General features: G+C 55.9%; 1 protein-coding gene across 5 annotated transcripts in view; it reads right to left on the bottom strand.

The window, feature by feature from the left end:
- The window catches only part of Inpp5a (inositol polyphosphate-5-phosphatase A), a 175,737-nt gene that overhangs the window by 23,561 nt on the left and 135,333 nt on the right, over positions 1 to 16,843 (bottom strand). For all 5 annotated transcript variants that reach the window (XM_077799228.1, XM_026410292.1, XM_026410294.2 and 2 more), the window contains 3 exons: positions 16,562 to 16,646; positions 1,717 to 1,812; positions 1,561 to 1,635 (listed from right to left, as the gene is read on the bottom strand). In XM_077799228.1, coding sequence (XP_077655354.1) covers positions 1,561 to 1,635; positions 1,717 to 1,812; positions 16,562 to 16,646 — 256 coding nt within the window. The remainder of the gene's footprint in view (positions 1 to 1,560; positions 1,636 to 1,716; positions 1,813 to 16,561; positions 16,647 to 16,843) is intronic.

The following is a 16,843-nucleotide window of genomic DNA, read 5'->3' as shown; positions in this document are numbered from 1 at the left end:
TTGCTTACACAAAGGATGCAAAGTCCCGATGTAACCAACCAGCAGCAGTGGGGGCATGAGCGGGCAGATCCTCTAGCAGGAGAGAGGTGGCAAGCCAGGAGGAGGACCGGTAGCACTGAGCAGCGGGACAGTTGTGGACGGGGCTGGGTGCGTGGCCAGTGCTAGATGTTACCTCCCAAGCAATGAGGCAGGAGAGGGGCCGGGGGCTGAGCGGGCAAGGCAAAGGACGCAGTCCTGGTTCACTCATTTTTGTGTTTCGTCTTCAGTGCTGGGGTTGACACAGGGTCTTGCTAAATTGCTCAGGGCCTTTCTAGGTTGTTGAAGCTAGCCTTGAACTTGTGATCCTCCTGCCTGCACCTCTTGAGTTGCTGAGGTAATAGGTGTGTGCCACCACACGCAGCAGGACAATTGGTTTTGAACCATTCCAGGGACATGGGGTGGGTGGAATCTGCTGGACCTATGGACAGCTCCCTTTATAGGGTATGCAGATGTGCCCTGGTCTCCTGTAAGCACTCTGTACACACTGACCTGTGAATACTCCCACACTTCATGAGAGGTACACAGAGACAGAGAGCTGGTCCAGGACAAATCCATGAGTGTGAACAGCTCACAGCGCCCAATCTGCAAGGCCACGGTCTGCCCTGGGCCTGCCCACTCACTTCCACCTCCTCTCACTAATTTGCCACCACTGGCAGCTGCCTGAAAGCAGAAACCCCCTCCCACTGCGGCCCCACAAGGGCCACAGAGGCTCCTCTGCCTTCCAGGACCGAGTCTTCACGTTTCAGGAATCTCAGGAGCTGCTGCTAGATGTGGCTGTTACTCTGCAGCCTGAACTCGCCCACAGAGGAAGTCTACGCCACAGAAACTGGCAAATGCACAAGTGCAGCCCTCGCCCAGCACTGTCCCCCATTTACCAGAACACAACTACGAGCACACAACAGGCATCCAGCAGGCACTGTACAGCCAATACATTAAAAAGAGGACAAAACTGTTCCATGATGGAAAGTGACAAGAGGTAGATGTAGGCACCTCTCAGCGCCAGCTGTGCAGAGCTCTTGGAGGGAGGGCCAGGGCTTGGGACTGAGGGCAGACTCTTGCAGCCAGTGTCTCTGCCAGGAACCCCCTCTTCACTGACCAAGCTGAAAGTTCCCAGTATCACAGACATCCACTTACACACGTGGTCATGCACACACATGCACACACCTACTCGCACACACACATGCTCACACATTCACGTGCACATCCATATATGCATACACACCCATCACTACGTGCAGGAAGTGCTGAGTCCACCAAGACACCCAGGACCTTGCCTCTTTCCTGGAGGGGTCTCAAGTGATGGGCTGAGCGAGCTTCATGCTGCCCGTGAACATGCACAAGGCCTAGGAGCCCAGCCTAGCCCAGGTGCTACATGCACCTACAGGTCGTCCCCAGCCAGGATGGCCTGAACCCTTGGGAAGCTGAGGCCTAGGTGGTTCTGTGTAAGCAGCAGCCCTGGTGGGGCCCCACCAAGGACGCAGAAGTCACACGAGAGGAGTCCAGGGTCGGGAAACAGCTCACCGCAGTGCCATTGTCATCCCGGAAGACCTCCTGGTTGAAGTAGTCGAAAAGCTTCTTCTCTAGCTGCAGCACCACCTGCCAGGACAGAGCGGCCTTAGCACTCAGGGTGCCTGCAGAGGCTCCTCGCCAGGCAGGCCTGGCCGGGGGGACACTCACCTTCCGGTCATTGTCTGACTCCCGGAATATCAGCTTCACAACCTCATTGGTGTCAGCGGCCCGGACAGTCTGCATGGTGGCCTTGGTGCATAGGGTCTGCAGAAAGACACCAGGGGACTCAGGTCACAATCAGGGTTCCCTGGCCACTTTCCTTGCGCCTGCTCTGATAACCTCCTTAGTTGCTCCTCACTCAGAGGGTGCGGGGTGGCTGTGGCTGCGGCTGCAGCTCTGCACATAAGGCAGGGTCTAGGCAGGCGAGGGCAGGCCATCCAACTGGCTAACAATTAAATTCAAGCCTTTCCAGAAAGTTCTTATCTTAAACTCAGGAAGACCATGGAGGTCATTCTCCCACTCCTCGAACGCAAGACAAAGCTGGAGACCCCAGGCAGAGGAGCACTAGCCCGGCAGAGCCCCTGCCCACACCACAAGGGCCAACCAGGACCACTTGAAGGGATGTGCAGGACCTGGGAGGGCCAGCATTGCAAGATGTCTGAGAGGAGTGAGGCCCCACACCCCTGGTCATGGGGATAGGGCAAGAGGGCACTCTCACAAAATGCTAGAGCTAGTAAATCAGGCAGCACAGGGCAGCACTGCCTGGGGCTGGCGAGGGTGTGTGGAATAGCAGTCTGTCCTGGGTTGGAGTTTGCATGTAAATTACACCTCACAAGCCTTCTTTTAAAAGAGAGAATACAGAATTTTTACTTTAAGGAAAGACCACTGTGAAAGTCCACCCCTGCAGGACGACCAGCCTCCTACCCAGGCAGGCGCCCTGCAGCGGTGACAGGCACCTGCAGGTGTGGAGGGATGTGCACAACCTGGGTCACCACTCCCAAAGCACACTCCGGGGCAGGCCATTGGTATTCAGGGCACAGATCAGCTATGTGGGCCAAGCCCCAGCCAGAGTGGCTTTTGGACTCCTGTGTCACAAATCAGTCTGGCTGCCCCTGAAGAGGGAGGATTAGGACTAGCACCCAAACAACCCAGGCAGTTTGGCCACCCTGCTAGCCCTGTGTCCTATGGAGGTCCTGGCCCCATCCAGATGCTAATGCGCTTAAGTGGCTTAAGCCCCTGCGTGAATGGGGAAGGCTCTGGGCTGCAGACTGCCATTGTGGCCAGGCAGGACCCGGTCCAGGAAATTCATGGCTCTGTCTCCTGAAGGCATCTGCTAGAAACTGTTTAAAAAACTGCTTTATCCTACCACTTCAGGCAGCTCCCAAAGGCCAGACATCTAATGGTCCCCTGGCCATGCAGAGGGCTGGCGCCCCCACCCCTTTCTCCAGCACCCTCTCCCGTGGAGCCACCTCATTCACAGGTTTAAAGAAATGATCAGGGGCTGGGCCTTCCCCTTTGCCTTTCAACCCAGAGTCGTGACCACTCATGCAGAACACGCCTGGGCGGCCTTTCCGGCTCAACTACTACAGAAGGGATTTTGCTCTTTTGAAAGGACGAAAAAATGCCCCCAAATGCTATTTTTTAAAGGCCGTCTAAGATTCACTGAGTCATTCTCAGCTGCCTAAAAGGGCCCGGAAGAGCCTGCACAGAGCCTCGCTGGCACTTGAAGGACAGTTTCCCCAGAATTTCCTGGAATGCTACGCACCCAGGTGCCCACCTCTCTGTAGGCCGTGAGATCCTTGGTTTCTTCTTGTTTGCACAACCATCAAAGGATGCTTCCTGCACCCAGGTCTTCAGGCCAGGGCCCTAATGACAGTGGGAGAAGGCTGCCTTCTCTGCAGGCGTCGCACGCCTACAGCCCATCTGACATGCACAAAGTGTCCCAGAGGTCAGATGCCCTGTGCACGTGTGCAGTGGCCCAGCTTGACTCTTCCCAGGAGCTAAATCTGGGAATGTCCCCACGAGTGTTGTCAGAAATGCTGCCCCAAGAAGTCCAAAATCTAGGAAAGGTAGGCGCTGTGGAGCCCAGCTGCCCACACCTCTGAACCAATATGAAAGAGCCCTCTAGAAGACCTGAGTCAGACTGTGCCCTCTGGCAGACACAGTGAGTACCACAACACACGGGTTCACCTGGGGTGGCTGTGAGCCAGGGACACAGCCTGCAACCCAGAACAAGATCCCAGACTCCACTCACGAGCCGAGGACACCTCCTCGCCAGGGGAGGCATGGGTGTCCAAGGAGCTGGAGCTTCTCAGGAGCAGGGCTGCCCAGGGATCTGCCAGGTGCCCAGTTAACACGTCCTTCCTGGCCTTACAGAGTCTGACTTGGGGAGCTCAGGACACGATGCACCTTTCAGGAAGCATGTTCCTAAGGCCCATGGGATAATTTCTGGTCTATGGTGGTTAGAGCCTACCAAGCATCCAGGTGTGGGGGCACTTGCCTATAATCCCAGCAACTCGAGAAGTTGAGGGAGGAGGATGACAAGTTCAAGGCCAGCCTCAGCAACTTAGCAAGACTCCGCTCAACAGAAAAAAAAAAAAAAAAAACAGATGAAGAAGAAAGAAAGAAAAGAAAAAAAGGGGACTAGGGGTTGTGGCTCAGTAGTTAAGTGCCCCTAGGTTAAATCACCAGTGCCAAAAATAAACAAAACCAAAAAAGGCACAACAAGCAAAACTACACAAAAATAGATTTTAGATTTTAAGATTTCAACCATAAATGGAAACCAGGTCAGGCAGCTCAGAGTGAAGTCACAGGACCACCGCTCTACAGCCATTCTTCACCTGTGAGCTGCTCGTTGTGGACCAGAGTTATGACTGTTTCCTGGGCACCTGTGTGACCCCCTCCAGGGTCAGGGGCCATTTCAGGAAGCATCTCAGCCTGCATCACCAGCGGCTGGTGAGATGTGGCCTCCCCTTCCACTCTGACCTCACGGGGCAGGCTCCCTCTCTCCCTGTCACTGCTTGCCAAGCAGCCCCATCAGCAGGGGCTGGAGGGAACAGGGCTCACTGATGAGCCATCCCCTGACATCCACCAAAAGGCCGGTGCCCAGGACCAGGCAGACAGGGACTCCCAAGTGACACCACTGATCAGCATGCCTTTTGGGTTTCCAGTACTAGAGCTGGGGTGGGCACGGCTGCCCTCAGCATCCAGCCACCACCTGTGCATGCTGCGCATGCCTCCTCTCCATGCCCAGTGCCAGGTCCTGTGGGCAGCCAGGCGGACAGTCTTGTACTGGAGTTAGTGGCGTATCTGAGTGGGGAGCTGGTGAGCCCTGCTGGAGGAAGAGCAGCATGGGTCAGACCAGAGCAGGTAGGGGCACCAGGACCAGGCAGTGGTCTGGGCACTGGGAGAGAGGTTGTGGGGGACTCTGGAGAGGCGGCCGGGACTAGGAGGGCCAGCAGTGAAGAGTAAGGAGATAAGGGAGGCCACCTAACCGCAGCAGGGACAAGGAAGCAGGGAGCAGCAGAAGACTGGTCTGGACTGAGGCAGGAACTATGGAGTGGGCCATGGAGAAGTGGATGTGGGTCCCACCCCTGGGGGACTCGGGCGGACACAGGGTGCACCAGCACAGCCAGTGGCCTTTGCTCCTCAGAGGCAAGAGAGCTCAGGTGTACCCACTTGGGAGAGCACAGGCCACGTGTGCTCAGAGGTGTGCTTTGCATTAAGACCTGCTCGAAGGGACAGGAGGGCTGCCTCTCTGCTGCTGTCAGTGCCAGCACCTTCTTGGAGGGAGGCAGCTGAGGAGCTCCACTGCCCAGATCAAAAGCCGGCAGGCCACAGGTGCTGCTGCTGCAGACCTCCTGGCAGTGGCCCATGCACAGGCCGCCCGGAGCCGCCTGGAGCAGCCTGGGAAGGGCAGCATAGAAGGACCCGACTCCTTGAGTTGGCTTCTTCCAGCTACTGGCTCTGGCACAGCCTGTTCCAAAACCTGTACCAAGGGAGCACAGGCAGGCTGGTAGGGAGGGCTCCTGGACACGTGGTCTGGACCTGGAGGCCACCGCACACAGCACTGTCTGGCTCAGGACAACACTTGGGGAGGGGTTGACAGTGCCATTGTTGGGTGGCCTGTCATTCACCAGTGGCAGCACAAAGAGGTGGGGGCAAGTTCCATCCTGACTTCAGTGGGCAGATGAAACCTAGCAGCCAGCTGTCGAGAGGCTGTTCAAGGCGCAAGAGACCCTGGCCCCACAAAGGGCCGGATGCTGCCTCCTCTTGCTTCCCTCCCCGTGGGTCCACGGCTAACAGTCAAAAGACCCCAACGCAAACTGGGACCCCGAAGGAACTGTGCTGTGACGCCCACGCCTGCCCAGCACTCCAGGAGGACACCCACAGGGAAGCACACGCCAAGCCCACTGCCCACAGCCCAGGGTGTGAGGGACTCTGGCTCTCCCTTGTGGGCCCTGGCTGACAGTGGTGCTCCCCTAGGTTTCCCGGGAGGAGCTGCAGCAGGTACCAGGGCTACGGGTTCTGACACATCTGCAGAGCAGCCACAAGTGAGTCGGCAAGTTAAAGGTCAACCTTAAACTTGAGAACAACAAAACAATCCCCTCCCTTGAGAAGGCAGCTCTGTGCAGGCCACGAGGACAGACAGCTGCAAACGCTCGCTGCCGAGCTCCTTATAGAGAAGTCTGCCACAATGCTAAGGGCAGAACTGGGAACCCACTCGGCCATGGCCTGTGTCCCTGTGTGAAGGCCACTCAAACCAGGCAGCTCCAATGGGCCCCAGCACATGGGGGCACCCATCTGATGCAGCCCTGGGGCCAAACTTGGAGGGCATCTTTGATAACCGAGGCTCTGTGGGCCTGTCAGGTTGGAGATCCAGAGGCCACTCCCAGGGAGCACTTCAGGCTGCAGTGACCGTGGATCACTGCCCACTTCCCCTGGTAGCAAGGGCAGAGAAGGCCCTTGAAGGCAAGTTTGAGCCAGCACACTGCCTGCTGGCACCCTGCAGCCTTCAAGGGGCACCCGTGGGGTGTTGAAGGAAGGAGGAAGGCAAAGGATGGACCAGGAGGGGCAGAGCCCAGGCTGTGCTCCCTCCCACTGGAGACAAGGAGCAGCGGGCCTAAAGATCCACTTCACCAATTTTTCATGCCCATCCCTCTCAACGTGACCCTGCTCCTGAGCTTTTATCCCTCTGACAAGTTCACAAGGCAAACAACCAGACCCTCTGATAGCATGAAATTGGGACAAAGGCCCAGGGACAAAGGGGACAGGAGCAGATGGGCTGGCCAGGCCAAACTTCATCCACATGCAGATGTTCTAGGATCTCTGAAACAAGATGCTTGTGAAACAAGGTCTTCCACAGGTTAAAGACGGGGCCACAGGAAGCCAAGCCTGTCCTGATGGACCTCAGCAGAGGCCACGTGGGGGTCATGAGTCTCTCAGGCTCGTCTTGGATTCCAGAGGGGAGGAAGACACCTGCAGGCACCATTGGCTTCTCGTGACTCTACTGTACTAGGGCCTAAGCCACGATCCCTAAGGCTTCAGTGAAAAACAGGAAAGACTATAGGACAGCAGAAGTGGGGGAAGCTCCCAGGTGAGCCAGCTGGGGCACCACAGTGCCCACCAAGAGAGGAGGGGCGGAGGGGTAAAGAGGAGGGAGGGATTGGGAAGGGAGAAAAGGGCGGTGGGTGGTGGTGGTGAGAGCCGCTGGAGAAAGGGAAGAAGAGGCAGGAGGGGGTTCCAGTGAATCCGAGTAAAGGCGAGCCCTGCAAGGCTCAGATCCTGCGAATGTCTCCAGGAAGCAGAAGGCATACCGAGCACAGACATCCTTCAGCTTTCAGACAGTTCTCCTGGGGATGCTGAAGGTTCACACGCACTGCTCCCCCTCAAAGGGCACCACCGAGTCACCACGGAAGACCGTAGTAGGCACAGAGGCGCCATGCTTCCGCTGGATCCAAGGGACCTGGATGTATTGACCCCACAGACAGGAATCAAGGGCCAAAGCTGCATCTCAGAACACCACTGACCCCACCAAGTGTCAGCAAGCAAAGATTCCAGGTGTGAATGAAGGTCACTGCAAGGTGAATTTAAGAATTCAGATCTTAAATCCTGACAGAGTCACTGAGTCCTCGGGTGCCCATGAGTGTCGGACACCAAGTCAGCATTGTCCGTCCCAGGTAACAACCTGTTCCTTGATCTAATGCATGAAGACATCCTCCAAAGTCTTAAACACACTCATGCAGTAGAAAATGTGGCTACCTGTCATTTAACTGCCAGCTCAGAGACAGACACCCATGGCTTTAAAATTTGCATTGTCACTGGTGATTTGAAAGTTTGATGAACATGCCAGAAAACAGCTTCTTAACATTCGTCTTTGGGATGAGCACAGGCTGCACCCTAAAAGTTAGCAAGCATGCAACAGGGGCACATATCAACAGCCACCAACAACAAAAGTCACTTGATGTGGAGACCAGATCCCAGGCCATGGGGGACACGGATGCAGAGAGGCCATCAGAGCCTTCCAGAGCTTGGAGGACAGCAGGAAACTGTCAAGGGGAATTCCACGCTCAAGAGAAACAGTTTCACAGGAACAGCAAGACTGAAGGGCGCAGGAAAAGGTCCTGAGTTGGCTCTCCCCAGGTTTGAGCCTCGCACGTGCCTGGGGCCACACATGCCCACACGGTTCAAATGGGGACCCTGAAGCCCAGGGAGCTGGAAGGGGGCAGCAAGCAGTCTGTGGCCAGGCTGTGGGTGATACATCTCTGTCCCCCAGCATCAGGGTGAATACCTGGCCTGTTAATCAGGCATACGACCTCGCAGTGGGACAAGGTGAAGATCACCATAGTACCAGTGGTCCTGGTGGACACCTCACTCTTGACATCCAGACTGCAGGGCCCACACATTTTCATACAAACTCAAGCATGCTTTGCCTGGGGCTGGGGGGAGTCAGAGACAGGAGGCCCTGGGAGCAGGAAATGCAGAGCTAGGAAGGCAGAGACTGCAGGAAATTGCAGGCCAGCCCACAGGCAGGGTCCTCAGGGCATGCCAACTTGCAGCACAACCAGGGAAGGCACTTGGCAAAGAAGGCACCCATGATGACCATTCCCGGGCTTTTAGGGACAGGGTGGTCTTTCTGGTGTGGAAGGGGCCTGGGGGCTAACCGCCTACTGCTTCAGTTAGGACTGGCTCCAGGCTCCACCCTAGTTCACCTCCTGCAACCTCACTTCCAGACTGCGGGAAAATCCCACTTTCCTGAAGATCAGAGAAAACTATCACTGCTAGCTAAGAGAACTCCCCCTGCGCTGACACCACTGTGCTGGGCACAAGGGTGGGCTCTGCCCAGCTTACGGTGCACTGGTGCCATGACGGGCACCGTCTGCGAGCTGTTGGTGTCAGTACCCTTCCATCTCCCCTTCCAAGACTGTTCCCTGGTTCCCCACAGTGGGCAGGGTGGACCCGGTGCTCCAGCAGTCTGGCCCGTACCACCCATACCCACACCAGGGAGGGCACAGTGCACTTTCCTAGGAGAGAGTGGCAGGGGCTGAGGCTCACCCACAACAGGCCATGGTGTGACCCCTCAGGATGTCCTCAGGCTCAGACCAGGTGGGCAAGGCAGAGGGTAGACCAAGGAGCACAGGCCTGGCCTCAGGGTCTCCACAGACTCTCAAAACTATGCAGGGTGTGCACACAGGGAAGTGAACAAATCTGGCTCCTGCACAAAGTCCTGGGAGACAAGAGGGAGCGCCCAACATTGTTCATCCTCTTTTCCTATGAAACGTGGTTTTTAATGTCACTCCACCTGTCCGAAATGCTAACTGAAATGTGCAAAGTGACCTTCCTAGAGGAAAACTCCTGAATATAAGATTCAGAGTAGCTGCTGTAATTCAGTACAACAGATGGGCACAGTCGTCACACCTATTACCCCAGCAATTCACGGCTGAGGTGGGAGGATGGCAAGTTCTAGGCCAGTGTTGGCAACTTAGCAGGACCCCGTTCTGAAATACAAAATGAAAGGGGCTGGGGATGTAGCTCAGTAGTAGAGTGTCCCTGATTCAATCCTCATTACAAAAAAAAAAATAATAATTCAGTAGGCCATTCTACTGATGTCATATCACAGGTTCTATATAATAATAGTCCAAATAGAGGTCTTTAAGTCAGCCACTGAAAACAAGTTTAATGAGTTTAAAGACTGCAATTTCTCTAAGCAAACATTCAAGGTGAGCAGAAGTCTGCTCATACACCTGTTGAGGCCCAGCACCCTGACTCTGTCTCCCACTGCCCGGTCGGTGGCGACCTGAGGGAGCTGCAGCCTGGGGAAGCTGCAGAGGAAGGGGACACTTCTGTGGAGTGCTGTGGGAGTCCAGGGAATGAAGTGCTTGAGGCCTGGTGATGGGGCACAAGAGCACAGGCCACACTTGTTCAGACCCACATCACATCAGAGATCACGTCCAGGTCTGCGGAGGGGACTCCCAGCAGGCTTCTTGTGGGCCCTTCCACCAGCCCCCAACACAGCCGCACTGATACACCAAGTCCTAGGTTCCTGACATCCATGGCTGCCATGTGGCAAGACCCACGCGCTGGTGAGGCTGAGGCCAAGGCAGATGCACAGAGACCCAGAAGTTGCTCCTGAAGGCATTTCATTCCTAGGCATGCGCACATAGGCCAGCAACAATCCTCACAGGGGCCCCTGCCGATTGAGTCTCTGAGGGGAGTTGCAATGGATACCAGAGCCCAGGCCTCTGGCTGGGGGCCTTGTCTGTGTCCACTGGATCTTTGTGCAGAGGGCCTGGCAACGTGGCTCCACAAGGCCTGGGTGAGCATGTGCAAGCATTCCAGCAGCAGCCACATGGAAGCTCACGGGCAGGGACAGAAGCAGCCAGGGGTCCTCCCATGAGGTCAACGAGAGCCCTGACCAGGGCGTGGCTGGCTTTGTGGCTGATAACAGCCCTGAAAACACAGAGTGCATGTGGTATGGGCCAGGGTTCATGCCACCAGGCTGGCAGTTGCAGCTGGCCATGGTCTTCCTCACACAGTGGATGTGACACTGGGCACACATAGTGATCCCCTCCCATACTGGTCTCCCAGGGGCACAGAGCCAAAGTGGGGCTCTCCTTGGGGGCTGCTTTGAAAGCCCAGCTGGGAGGCTCTGCCCAGAATGGCTGGGATGGCAGTGATCCTCCCAGGACCCTGCTCTTAACAGGTCCAGCTGGCTCCACATGTACCTGTAGGCAACTGGCAACTAGTTTCTGAAAACGGCCATAGCCCCCCCCAACACATCCGTCACCACCACTGTCAGGAGGTGATGGGCGGCAGGTGTGGCACAGCCAGGCCACATGGAGATGGGTGCGCCTGGTACCACTGTCACCATGCGTCACCATGGCCAGCTGAGCGCTCCAGCTGCCAGCTGCCACTGTGCAAGGCATAAAACATACCCTCAGAACAATCCCCCTCGGGCCTGAGCTGGAGACTGCATTATTAATTAGTGTAATGATGCACGGGTCTCCTAGACGGCACAAGATGATCGTGTTTAATCTGAGTGTGTTTTAATTATGGCTTAAGCAGTGCCAAATTTGATTACAGTATCGTTGTTTCAGTTCTGCTCCGCAAGCATGTTTGCATTAATTTGCATTTGAAACACTAGAAGCTGCTGGTTCCAGGGGACAGAGCTCTTTGCTTTGCACACACAGAGCCTCTTTCACAGGCAGGGTGGGAGGGACTTCGGCAGATCTATCCAACCCCTGGAGTCCTCTGTCCACTGCAAATGATGAGCAGGTCCCCACCGAGCTCCCAGAGCCTCTGGGGCCAAGTCTAGTCTCCATTCTGGAGGCTCCCCAGACCCTGCTCAAGCAGCAAGATGAACAATTGCTGGACTGAGTGCATTTGATTTACTGTGGCTGGGCACTGGCTCATTGGCCCTCATTGTTTAGGAGACGGATTTAATTAACCTTTGATGAATCCTGCCAGGGAGCATGAAGTGTCATGGCTGCTCAAGGTGTCCCAAGCACTCTGTGGGGCAGGGTCATGGAATGGGCCCTCTCCCCCTAAAAGAGCAGGGCCTCTTCGGCAGCGCAGGGCAGAAGGAAGACGGAGCAGGCATGGCTGTGCAGTCCAGGACAGAGCAGGGTGAAGCAGAACCTCGCCATGAAGGCGTGACACAGACAGCTTCCCCTTCATTCTGGGAGGAAAGCTGGCTCCAACCCTAGAGCACACCCACCCAGCCCACATGCCATGCAACCAGCGGGCCTGCACTTCCGGAACATCCAGGGGCAGGTCTGCCCTTGGGCAACACCTCCTGACACCTATGAAAGCACCGTACACTCTCTCGGGAAGTTCTGACTGCACACTGCACCCTTCCTGTTCTCACACTGACCTTGGGTGATCTGAAAAGCACTTGGGGGTGACCCACCCACATTGAGGGCACATGTCCCCAAGAACACAGGGACTGAGGCTGGGTATGGCTTCCTTCTTTTGCTCCCAAGGAGGGGGTCTGCAGGTATGGGCATCTGGTATCCCAAAATGGCCACTTCTGAGCAATTTGGCCATCAAACAATCGCCAGAAGGGGCCACCATGGCTGGAAGCTTCCTGTAGCTTCATAATACCCTACAGGATCCTCCAGCACTAGTCTGGGGGCTGTCCCTGAGACTGGCGCTCCCTTCCCTCTTGACAGAACATGGTGTGGAGAAGAAAGGGTAGGTGGGTAGGTGGCTTGGGAGGAGCAGCCCAGGCAGGCTCCATGGAGGTGGTGTGGGCTACCTCCTGTGTACCATGGAATTTTCATGGGCAGCCGATGACAGCTGATGCCTCAAGGAAGAGGTCTCCAACTGCAGAGCCGCAGGCTTCCCTTGACTGAGCGGTTCTGAACTAAAACTACCCTGAAGCCCCCGTCCATGCTTTCCATCGGCCTGCTCCACTCATCTGGTAAGGTGTGCTCAAAATGTAACCAAAGATCATTTTTATTTGCCAAATGAACGGTAGCTATCCATATGTTTTAAGGAGCCACAAAACCTCTTCAACAAGTTAACGATTGGATCTCAGACACATCTGTTTGTTCATTGAGCAAATAATTCAGTTAAAAACCACTGATTTTCCTCCCACCCCTCTGCAGGTGCTGAATTAATAAGCCAGGACAAGGAGCCTTGGGCTTCTCTTGGGCCATAACCAAAATCCACCAGCCACACAACTAGGTGCTGCCAGGAGGCAGCGTGTTGGGGATGACCGGTGTCCCTGGGGAGGGGCCTCCCCAGGGTGTCACTGCCACTCAGGGCACGCTGTCCCACCTGAGGACATCACAGACACACCAGAAAGAGACAGCGTGATCACATGGTGCACTTGCCGTGCCACACTCCTGAGAGGTTCAGCTGGTCGTGGCCAACGCAGGAGTGAGGAAGGCGCCTTCCCACAGATGGCGCTGGGGCTGCAGAGCCCCTGACCCGGCTGAGGTCCCCAGCTCTGGGAGCGCAGCCTGCCTACCTCTCATTCCATCGTTCACCAGCTACAGAGGGCACCAGGGTGGTGGCTTGGTGGGGTGAGCATTCTCAATGATGGGAGCCACTCAGGGGCCTCCTCTGACCTGCTGCATACCATCCCCTCTCCTGAGAACGACGGTCTGTCCTGCCCCTGGCCACCTTTGTCCTGTGTGAGACAACACTACGCCTGGGGTGCTGAGAAAGGCAAGTAGACCCCACACTGGGCACACTCAGAGCTGCGGTTCTAGGATGAATAAGGACGGGGTGAGGGAGCCAAACTCCAGGCAGACGGGACCACAGTTCACATAGCGCTATCTCAAACACCAAAGTACCCGCATCTACGCTAAAAGTGGTCTAGACTACCCCACCCACACTGGGGCTCTGTGGCACCTGCTGGCATGGCGAGCCCTGAGACACGTGGCTCTGGGACTTGAGTCTCCTGAAGTGCTCCCAGACACCCACAGGACACCCCAGTCTTGAGGCTGCTGCGTGCGCAGTGCAGCTGGCAAGGACAGAGCAGGAGGCACGCACCACAGGTAAGAGGAGGACAACGCTGTGCAGGCTGGGCCTGAGCAGTCCTGCCGGGAACCCTACCTGGGCCACAGAGGAACAGTTTCTGGAGATGGCCGTTCTTTCCCTCTCTTAGCTCAGTCTTCCATGATGCTCAAGTGAAATGTGGAAACTTCTCTGCAGGTATCTTAAAGTGCACTGTGGCTGGGCACTGGCTCATTGGCCCTCATTGTTTAGGAGATAGATTTAATTAACCTTTGATGAATCCTGCCAGGGAGCATGAAGTGGCACTCGGAAGCCACTCCTCCCCACACCTAGGAACTCACAAAGCTAACCACTGTGACATGAGGGGGCTGCCGAGACCTGGCGCATGCTGGTGGACGTCCTGTCCCAGGTGACATGTGGTTGGGAACTGCACCTCACCCTCCACAGGACTGACCTGCTAGTTGCTTCCCAGATGGTCCCAGTACTTAACCACTGCTGGGGAGTCCAAAGGCAACCCTGGCAGCCCAGGAGGTGAATCCTTCCCAAACGGTGTCTAGGGATCCTAAGGACCTGGATTACCCACTGACCTGGCTATGGTAAAAAGAAGCTATGAGCCTTGTGCAGCTGAGAGTGGGGTTGCCTGGTGCTTCCCAAGGGCCCCAGGGGGCCACAGGCCCACCCTGTGACAGTGGCCTAATGTGTCTAGCTATCCCACCCACACTTGGGCTCCGTGGCACAACTCACCTGGGGCTCTCCAGTAGAACAGCCAACACGGCCTCACCTGGACACTGACAGGGCAGATAACTTACTGAGCACTAGCTGATCTCCAGAGGGGCCACCCTGATGCAGAGCAGGCAGGGATGCTGCTGTGGGTCCTGCTGACCACCCATCCGGGGCAATGGGTGTCCACTCACCAGTGCCATGTCTACCACAATGTACTTATGCAGCCCTGGTGAGCAGGACACTGGCGCTTGGAGACAGGGGCAGATGGTGGAGCCCAAGGGCCAAGGGACAGAAGGGGGATACAGGTGAACTCGCACTGCACGCTTCACCAAGGTGTTCCACACCCAGCAGCTCTGTGGGGAGGGAGGGCAGGGAGGACAACTGGGCCTCCTGCTCTGCAGTGGCCACAACGTTCTTGCCCAGCATCCCAGAGGCCCTGCAGACCCAGCTGCCCCTACCCACTCTGAGCTCCACCACTACTGTCCAGAGAGACACGCTTCTTTACGGCAGGTTGGAACACCCACCAGGTAACACTTCTGCCCAGGCTTGACAGGCTGACGTCTGCTTCACACAGCAGGAAAAGGCCACTTGAAGCTCTTCTGACCTCTTCCTAACTGTGGGCAGCTCCGCACTGGCCAGCTTTGGCCTTCCACTGGCCACTGTGCTAGGAGTGGAGGCCTCTGAACGGGCAGATGCTCTCAGTTAGCAGAAGAGATGCCACACTGCTCTCAAGCAGCAGGCCAGTGGCCAGGCTCAGAGCTCTGCAGGGAGAGTCTCGGCCAGGAACCATGGCTTTCGGCCCCACCTCAGTCTCCATCGAGGAGGGGCTCTCAGTGAGGGCTCCCACCTCCCAGCATGTTCTCAATAGGCTGGATGCAGCCAAGAGATTTCCACAAGGCAGGCCCTGCCCCTGCAGTCGAGGACCCCGCCATCAGCTTCCAGCAGACCTGGTGGCATGAACAGAAGGTTCCCCAGTTCCCTGTGAAATCTCTGCAGCTTTCCTCCTCCTCTAAGTCAGGTGAAGCTGCGTCCCTGCCAGGAGCCACTGAGCATCCAGGAAGACCACTTGTGCAGCTTAGTGTGCACACACATGCACACACGGGTGTGCCCAGAGGCCCACCTGGCGATGTGCCCTCGGCTCAATTACACAAGAACAACAGAGTGTTTTACCAGCACATCACTCAGCTCCATCAACCAAAGTGACCACAGGACAGGCTCAAGCCTGCTCAGCTGTCCTTAAGAAATGAGTCTCCACCAAGGATGGAAGGTTGATGCGACACTTTTGGGAATGGAAACTACTAATTGGGAGATAATGATAATAGCTCAAGGCGGTGCACATCTATTTGCTGCTGTTCCTGTGGCCCCAGTCTGTGCTGGGCCACACCCTGCTCCTAAAGGGCCGGCTGGGCTCAGCAGGAAGCAACGGGGCCTGCTGCCTATGCCACAGTGTGGTGTGGGTGGAGACGGTGGGCATTTTGCTTTCAGCCCCCTCTCTTGCTGCTGCCTGGGAAGGTGGCACAGTTCCTATATAGGAACTGAGAGAGAACCGCTGGGAGCAGATAGAGGCCTCAGCCTGCCATCCCAGAACTGAGGGTACTAAACTGGCACCCACCTGCCACAGACCTCACCATGGAGGAAGGACAGCCCTAAGCCCATGCCACAGAACCTGCTTCCCTTGGTGACACATGATGGCCACATGGGTTCTCACTGACCTCGAGGGCCTTGCTGCTCATCTCTGGGCGATGCTCTGACAGTTTTATGGTCAACGGGGATCTAATGCCTGGTTTCTGAGAACCCCAGGAGCCAGCATGGCCTCTGAGTTCCCAAAGACTGAGAGACAGCAGTCAAATAGAACAACCAGTCTACAGACAGGTAAATACGAAATTCAAAATGGGTTTCCAGCCAGGCACAGTAGTCATGCTTATAATCCCAGCAGCCCAGGAGGCTGAGGCAGGAGGATCACAGGTTCAAAGCCAGCCTCAGCAACTCAGCAAGACCCTGAGCAACTTAGCAAGAATCTGCCTCAAAATAAAAAATAAAAAGTGTGGGGGATGTGGCTTAGTGATTAAGCCCCTGTGGGTTCAATCCCCAGTACAAAAAAAACCCCAAACCAAAAAACAACAACAACAAAATAGATGAAATGTAGTGGGGAAAGACCCATCTTCTGGCAGTAGAAGAGTGCTTATTAGAAGCTTTGCTTTGACAGTGTAACCAGTCAAAGCAGTGACAGGGGAGTCGCTTGCAAGACAACACTCTGCCATTTGCTCCACTCTGCTACATGAAAAGGCATGCTACCCAGGCCTCAGAGGGAAGGCTTAGTGCTCACCTCTACCACGGACTTGGAATCCAGGCGGAAGTTGAAATCGCCAAAGACAAAGTAGGAAACTTTCTCGAATCGCTGATCGATGATTCTGGGAGGAGAGAAGAAGACAGAGGTCACCACAGGTGGAGACATGGGCCAAATCTCCCTCCCTCAGGGAATCCTCAGCAAGGGACTCTTCTGTGTCCCAGAACCCAGCCAAGAGGCCAGCACTCAGCTCCCCCAAGTCAGCTGGGCCAGAGGGCTTAGTAGAGAACCACCTCATGGGGAAAGGAAAGGCAACCAATG

This window comes from Urocitellus parryii, chromosome 5, assembly GCF_045843805.1.
Source record: "Urocitellus parryii isolate mUroPar1 chromosome 5, mUroPar1.hap1, whole genome shotgun sequence".
Classification (NCBI taxonomy): domain Eukaryota; kingdom Metazoa; phylum Chordata; class Mammalia; order Rodentia; family Sciuridae; genus Urocitellus; species Urocitellus parryii.
Note: the sequence above shows the minus strand (reverse complement) of the source record. Positions and strands in the feature narration are given on the sequence as shown.